The sequence below is a fragment of the Vidua chalybeata genome, chromosome 8 (assembly GCF_026979565.1).
Source record: "Vidua chalybeata isolate OUT-0048 chromosome 8, bVidCha1 merged haplotype, whole genome shotgun sequence".
NCBI lineage: Eukaryota > Metazoa > Chordata > Aves > Passeriformes > Viduidae > Vidua > Vidua chalybeata.
This window is the reverse complement of record NC_071537.1, coordinates 5,865,824-5,873,286: the sequence shown is the minus strand read 5'-3', so window position 1 is coordinate 5,873,286 and position 7,463 is coordinate 5,865,824. Positions and strand designations below refer to the sequence as shown.

At 44.1% G+C, this 7,463-nt stretch overlaps 1 protein-coding gene across 2 annotated transcripts in view; it reads right to left on the bottom strand.

The window, feature by feature from the left end:
* Window positions 1-3,379: 3,379 nt before the first annotated feature.
* EIF3A (eukaryotic translation initiation factor 3 subunit A) overlaps window positions 3,380-7,463 on the bottom strand; it is a 28,943-nt gene continuing 24,859 nt past the window's right edge. For both annotated transcript variants that reach the window (XM_053949211.1, XM_053949212.1), the window contains exons 20-22: window positions 6,523-6,697; window positions 5,929-6,098; window positions 3,380-4,644 (exon numbers count right to left, since the gene is read on the bottom strand). In XM_053949211.1, coding sequence (XP_053805186.1) covers window positions 4,403-4,644; window positions 5,929-6,098; window positions 6,523-6,697 — 587 coding nt within the window. In that variant the 3' untranslated portion in view covers window positions 3,380-4,402. The remainder of the gene's footprint in view (window positions 4,645-5,928; window positions 6,099-6,522; window positions 6,698-7,463) is intronic.

Sequence of the window (7,463 nt, the reverse complement as noted above, 5' to 3'; positions counted from 1 at the left end):
ATAAAATGCAGTGGAATAGTTTTTAGAATTTCCATCCTACTGTAATTAAATGCATTAATTTTATTTAAGAGGAGGTCCAGACAAAGTGTAGAGCATTTCAGCTGCAGCTGGCCCTGCCATGGCAAAAAAGGAAGAACTGGGTGTTTTTGTTACACCACTTGAGTGCTTACTTCTTGCAATGCTGCAGTAAACCACAGGATGGGCACCAGTGCCTGAGTAACAGGTACATTTTGGATCTTGCATTTCACTGACCCAATGCCTTCCCGTTGTAGGCTGGCACCATTCAGCAGTGCCCTTTAGCCACAGGAGGAAAACTTGCTTACATGCAGCAGTTCCTGCCAATGACAGCAGCCCAAGGACAGGAAAATGACAAAGATATCTTTCATTTACAGTAAGACAAGCCTTCCAGTACTCTTGCTGTCTGAGATGCCTCCTGGCTGCCCACCAGCCCACCCCAATGTCCTCCTGGCCCTCCTCATGGCCTTACAGGTCACCAAAATCATGACGTGTCCTGGGCTGCAGCTGTGGCTGTGCCCAGTCAGGAGTAACACCACTGCACCCTGCCAGTTCTCATAAATACTGGTTTTGTAAAAAAATATTTGTTTTTATAGGTAAAGCACTCTAGAAAAAGCTTAAATATAATGCCAGTTATGCCCCCCTTCAGCTGAGGACCCTGATGGCCCTCAGTCCTGCCCATGGGCTGGGTCAGTGTCTGGACTGCTCCTGGAGCAGGAAGGGAACAGCACTTTTCATACCTGACACTGCCTTGCTGGAGATTTTTTAATCCAGCCACATTTGCATCCATTCAAACAGCAGCAGCCTTAAGTTCTGCCTTCTAAATACAGCCGGTGACAGTTTGTATTCTTCTAAGGTTCACTCAAAAAATTAGCTGTTTAAGGAACATGACTCAAACAAGGCAAAGACTGACACAGAACTCATTTTCAACATTTTCAGGTAACCAAATTTTGTGCTTATGTTTAATGATGGCAGGAGATGGAGGCTTGAGCTGTTGGATTTGGTCAGCAGGGGTTTTTGTTCACTGTCAGTATTGTGTCTAAACAGATCAAGCAATAAAATAAACACACTGGCATGCCTGCAAAGCTCACATCTCCCCAGCCTCTCCTCAAGCTGCCCAGTCCTGAGAATATAACACTCACTGACAACATTATCACAATCTCAAATAATGCAAATAACACAGATTGAGAAACAGCTTTAGCTGGTGCAGGGATGACTAACACTCATCCGGTGTGAAAGTGTCTTTGTGTGGATACAATTAAAACTATGTAACTGAGGGTATAATCACTACTTACATATTACAAGGCTAGAGAAAGGCAAATGTTATGCCTGTTGTTGATAAAAGGCTGAAAGGACCATCTGAGAAAGCACAGGCCAGACGGTATCACTCCAGTTCCTGGAAAAATCAGAGGAAATCCTTCCAGAATGTCTTTTTGGGAGATGCAGAAGATGACTGGGAACAGCCAAAATGGAATTACTGAGGGTAAGCCATGCCTGGCTCACCTGCCTTCTATAATAAAATATCTTTGTGGACGAGGGAAGGAGCACTGGATGTTCTTCATCTCAGCTTTAACAAGGCTGTCAGCACTGTCTCACACAATATCCTTGCACCCAGCTCAGGATGCTACAGCCCACATAACAAAGGGGAAGAAATCCTGGCTGGATGTCCAGGCTCAGCACTGTGGGCAGGGGGCTGGGCTGAAACCATCCTCCAGGTCCTGGAGGCAGCCACAGGATGACACTGAAGTGGGATCCCAGCCCACACACCTGGGACAGGGCTGCTGGCCAAAGGGATGGACAGGAGCCTGCTGAATTCAAGAGGGAGCAGGGCAGGGGCCTGCCCAGCCAAGGAAGGCGCCCTTGCAGTGGCAGGCTGGGGGCTCAAACACCCCTGGGCCCTGGCAGGGGAAAAGGTGAGCATGAGCCAGCAGATCCCAGGCTGTTTGAGCTGGGCACTGAACTGTTTGGGCCTGGATCCCAGCCTCTAGAAGGGAAGGGTCCCCCTCAGTTCACCTCAGTTCAGCTGTGTGCTCTTTCCCCTAAATCAGGGACTCAGCCAAATTTGCAGAGGACCAATGCAGTGTCCAGAGGCTGGAGCACACGCCTGGGAGGAAAGGTTGAAGGGACAGGGCTTGTTCAGCCTGGAGAAAGGAATGGTTTTAGGGGAGATCTCACAGCAGTCACCTGTTTCCTACTAGGAAGTTATCTGGAAAATTCCAGCTTTCCACAGTAGCACACAATGAGCAGAAAGACACAGGATAGAAGCTAAGAGAGAGAGGTTTAAACTTTTTGATGACCAAAAATGACCAGAGAGCTGGAGCACCTCCCCTGTGAGGAAAGCCTGAGAGCTGAGGTTTTTCAGCCTGGAGAACAGAAGGCTCCACAGAGCCCTAACTGTGGCCTTTGAAGGGGGGCTGTAAGAAGGATGGGGGCAGACTTTTTTGTGATAGGAAAAGGGGTAATGGTTTTAAACTGAAGAATGGTTGATTCAGATTAGATAGAAGAGGTTTTATAACAATGAGGGGAGAAAACACTGGCACAGATTGCCCAGAGAAAAGGTGGATGCTCCAGCCCTGGAAACATTCAAGCTCTGAGCAACATGATCTAGTTGAAGATGTCCCTACTCATAGCAGCTGAGGGCTGGACTGGATGACCTTTGAGGTTACCTTCCACCCCAAACCATTCTGTGACACAGATTTTTCAATCTGGAGCTAGTCAAGCATTGGAAGAGGCTTCCCAGAACAGTTGTGCAGTCCTCAGCCTTGGAGGTTTTCAAAACCACACTGAACACACACAGTTTTAAGTACCACAGGAATTTCACAGCCAGCAGTGGAGCGAGCTCCTGGGCCCCCTTTAACAGCATTCAGTGACACAAAATGCAAGGACAGCAGGAGGTGTCTGAAGAACAGCAGCACCCCCTACTCCAGATCCAGTAAGCACTGTTACTGGAGGCTGCTGCTCTCTAGTTCCATCCTTTTTGCAACTGTATAAAGAACAAAAAATACTTTTTTTTTTTAATGCTTGGAAAACATTATTTCTCTGAAGGAGTCCTGTGACTCAACCAGCAATGACAAGATAGGATCCAAAGACACAAAAATCAAGCCCTGAGAAGATGGCTCTGAGAGCAAGTTTTCCCCAAAAAAAAAAAAACTACTGGCCCTGGATAACACAGAAAAGGACAAGAGGAATATTACAACTTCTGTTCACACACCAGGTTTCTCAGGGAGAAACCAGCCCAGGTGTTCTCACCTTCTTCTTCAGCTGGTACAGAACAGGTCTGAGAACAGAAAATGGTTGTCCAACAGCTGTTCTGCATGAACACATGGTGCAGGACTCACTAAAAAGTCAAAGACACTGCAGCAGCTAATTCCTTAACTTGTTTATTTATCATTGAAGAAACACACAGCAGCAAGTTCTGTGTTGGCTTCAGTGTGACCAGATTGTTCCTTGTTGTTACTGCACCCCAGCTTTGAAGTCAACACAGCCACTACTACAAATCACTGTTTTGGAAAGGGAAAGAATTGACCCTGAAGACAAAGAATTGGGGGGAAAATTGAACAATTTCTCCAAAACCACACATTTTAAATATGACAAATATTTATAAATCCTTGAAAGGCATGAATTATCCAGTAATGGAGAAAGCAGTTGTGATATTGGCAACAGAAAGTACATAGCCATATGCTTACCAAAACACAAATTGTAAAAGCTGCAAGTTTGATTTGTACACTGCAGCAGTGTGTACATTACTGGAACAATGACTGCAAAGTGGCCTCAGAGGCATTATGGATTCAAGTAAATCTACAGAAAATATCCCAGTGTAGCTAATTCACAATGTTTACTGTATTCAATTCCAATTTAAACAACTTACCGAATTTAGATAGTGATAAAATATCTCAGAAACCGCCTGCCCTCCAAAGTATCTATGTAAAAGAGGGCTTTTCTACTTTTTGGTTAATTATGCAAATTCTTTTAGCTCTGTTTTTCAATAATTTCACTGTGTGAACAGAGGTGTTTTCAAATGCATGTCCTGTGACAATAATACCCCATTCCAAACTAAGAAAGACTAAAAATAAAAAGGGCAGCCTGTTTTTGGTGCCAAAGAGAAGCTGTGCTGAAGACAGCTGTTAGACTTGCTTCTTTTTATTTCAGCAACAAATGACCCATGAAATAAGCATCATTTGAAATCTCAAAAACTGGCATTCAATTTCCAACCTTCTGCTGTGAGTTTTGCGCATGATCAATCTATATGAGTAAGTAATTCATGCTTTCATGTTACCTCAAAACATCGGTTAAAGAATTCCAATTCAGAATGTTTATAAGCACAAATATAATCTGTGGATTCGATCAAATCAAAGCTAAAACATTGGTTAAACTCTGTGATTCCCACTTAACGTCGTACAGTGGTCCACCCTTCTTCATCTGTCTCGTTTTTAGTGCGGCGTACGGGCTCACGCTCCTTCTCTGGTTTCCAGGATCCTTTCTCCTTCTCGCCGTCCCTTTCCCGCTCTTTGGATGCTGCTGGGGGAGCAGAAGCTGGAGGAGCAGCAGGAGCAGGGGCCGACCGCCGCGCCGGTTCCCGTTCCTCCCCGCGCTCTTCCCTCCTGTCGTCAGCGCGTCGCCACGAGCTCGCTACGGCACGGGGAAAAAGAAAAACAACTCAGTCACGCTCCAGCAGCAGCCTGCGAGAGTTCCAACAAACAGCCCCGACCCTGGCAGTGGGATTTACTGATCCTCAGCCCTGCCAACAGGGAATTCGATGACAACTGCCAAATACACGTTTAAATTTTATAGGAAAGTAACAGCAGAACTACCCAAACCTCTTCTCAGGTTTGGGATTGTGGTGAGCAAGCCCAGTGTCATCTTTAAAACACAGTAACTGCAATAAGAATGTTCTACTGATGTACGTGGTTTTATGGTGTAAAAATATATTCTTATATTAACAGAATTAAAATCACAAAAGTGTCTCCTTAGAAATGACTGAACCCTGAAAACAAAAATCCTGACTTAAAAACATCTGTGGAAAATGTTTAGGCTGTTATTGAAAGACAGGAAATTGCTCTTCAGCCCACTGGAATCAGAGATAAAATAGTACTGAATTACATGAGTCTACTGGTAACAGCATCCACCACCCTTTACTATATGAAAAACTGTTCAGTTCTGCCCCAGCTGTATGTGAACAAAGCTGTGGCAGATGCCAAGAAATCAAATCCCAGAACTTATTGATACATTAAAAAGAAAAATCTCCACACTGAGAACACTCTGCCTTTCTGCAAGCAGCACTCCTGTGTTTGATGCCATATTCTGTTCCAGCCTGTTCCCAAGTGCAGAACACTTGGGGCACTTGGGGCAGAGACAAAATGAGATCCTGAAGGTAAGAATGCCAGAATTGGAAGATGTGGTGGTCCCACCAGGCTAAATGGGTTTGCTGTTACTGTATTTTTAGAATACAGCAAAGGATTAATAAATATACAAAATTAATATAGGTCTGTCATCAAAATTAATACCATTAATAGTGTGAAACCCTCATTCAGAAATATTTCTGTCACATTTTAATGGTTTTAAGGAAAGGGCCAGAAACTACTTTCTGAGATGTCTGTCTTGATAATCTGAACACAAGGACTACATACACCCAGAACACAATCCTATGACAAGTGCATACTTGAAATGTTATCCTCCTACTGTAGATGTGAAATGCTACTAAGATGGAAAAGAACACAACTACAAATAGTTAAGATTCCCTGAAGAATTCTCAATTATGCCAAAGGTGCTTTTTGTTTATGGAAAGGCAGTTTAAATACAGGCTGAAAATATAACCTATTCCCACTATTCCCATGTGACCCCCTCCCAGCAGTGTCAGGAAGAGGGAGGCTCTGTGCTGGATGAAGGACTTTAGGGACACTAAAATGAACCTACGCTCTTCCCGCTCGGATCGGAGGGGTGGTCCTCTCCTGAGGGGCGGCTCCCTGTCGTCGCCACGTCGGTCTCTCATGTCACGACCACCTCTGTCCCACTCCTCACGACGACTTGAATCTCTCCAGCTGGAAGTTTCCTCAGCTGGCCCTCTCCTCCAACCGCCGTCATCCCTTTGGCCACGCAAAACATAAAAGCTAAATGTTAGGATTTTTATCTTTGCTATGGAAAGGAGCAGTAATAAATCACAGCACGGATATTTACAGACCCAGTGGGTGTCTATTTAACATACTTCCAAAATTGGTTTTGTTTTTCTGGAGCCTAACATGGAATTCTCTTGATAATAGGTTAAAAAGAAAAATTTAAAAGCATTTTAAGCATTTTGGAATTCCTCCTGTAAACAGATATCATCCTAAAAATAACAAACCAAGAAGGCCCCAAAATGCCCCTATCCACTTGCTGCCCTAAAGCGCTTAGTTTCACACAAACTAACCAGTGTTCCTTTCACTCAGCAATTCCACGTTATTTCTGTATCAGCAGGGCCCTTTTTTCTTTTTGCAGAAACATTCTAGAAGTACTTAAACAGAGCAGTCAGACCTGGGACGCCTGAAACGATCGTCTCGATCAAAATCTCTCTCCCTGTCGAATTCCCGCTCCTTCTCATTTTCATCCCGATCTTTGTCTCGATCCCATTCACGGTCTCCTGAAGGTCTGGAGTCTCGGGGAGGGCCCCAGCTGTCCTCACGAGCCTTCTCTCGTTCTCTCCACCCCCCTGTAAAAAAGAAACACAGTCAAAGGAGTTTGTGACTGACCTCTGATCTCTCTTGTAGACAATGCACCCTTTACTTGCATCACAGAAACTGGTTCTTCAAGTTCTGACTCCTGAAGATCCAACTCGAGATGTTTGTAAGAAGTTTGCATGTGGGAGCCACAGAGAAAACACTGTGCAAGCTGCTAAAGGTAAAGCCAGTAATGCACACCTCATGTCAGGGCTGCCTGGAACAGTCCAGCAGAGCCGGCTGCACCCTGCAGTTTTCAGCCAGAAACCACAAGAGTCTGGTGCAAAACAAGTGCAAGAAGAAGCAAAGGGTGTAGCTCAGACAGCAGATTCCTTTGTGAAAATCCACAAGTGAGGAGATTTTAAGGAAGCAGATTTTTAAAGAACTCACTGCTTTTTAAAGCACTACTTTAAAATGTGACTTTTGCTATCATCCACTTAACACAGTGCACTCTGCAATACTGCTCAGTTATTTATGAATGGGAGGAGTTCATTATGTAGCCTGCTTTGGTTTTAAATAGGAAAAACTGGAGTGCAGGTTTTGATATTTATACTAAGTTTTCTAAAGGTTCAGATTCTATAATTAGTGTCCATGAAAGCTGACATGGTGCATGCCAATATGTAAGTGGAAAGAACCAGGAAATCAAAATCATATCTAACATTCAAATGTCATCAACAGTTCTGAAAAGAATCAGAAACAGCTCTAGACACCATCAACGGCACTTAAGAATAGAAATAAACAATACAAGAATAGGGTAAT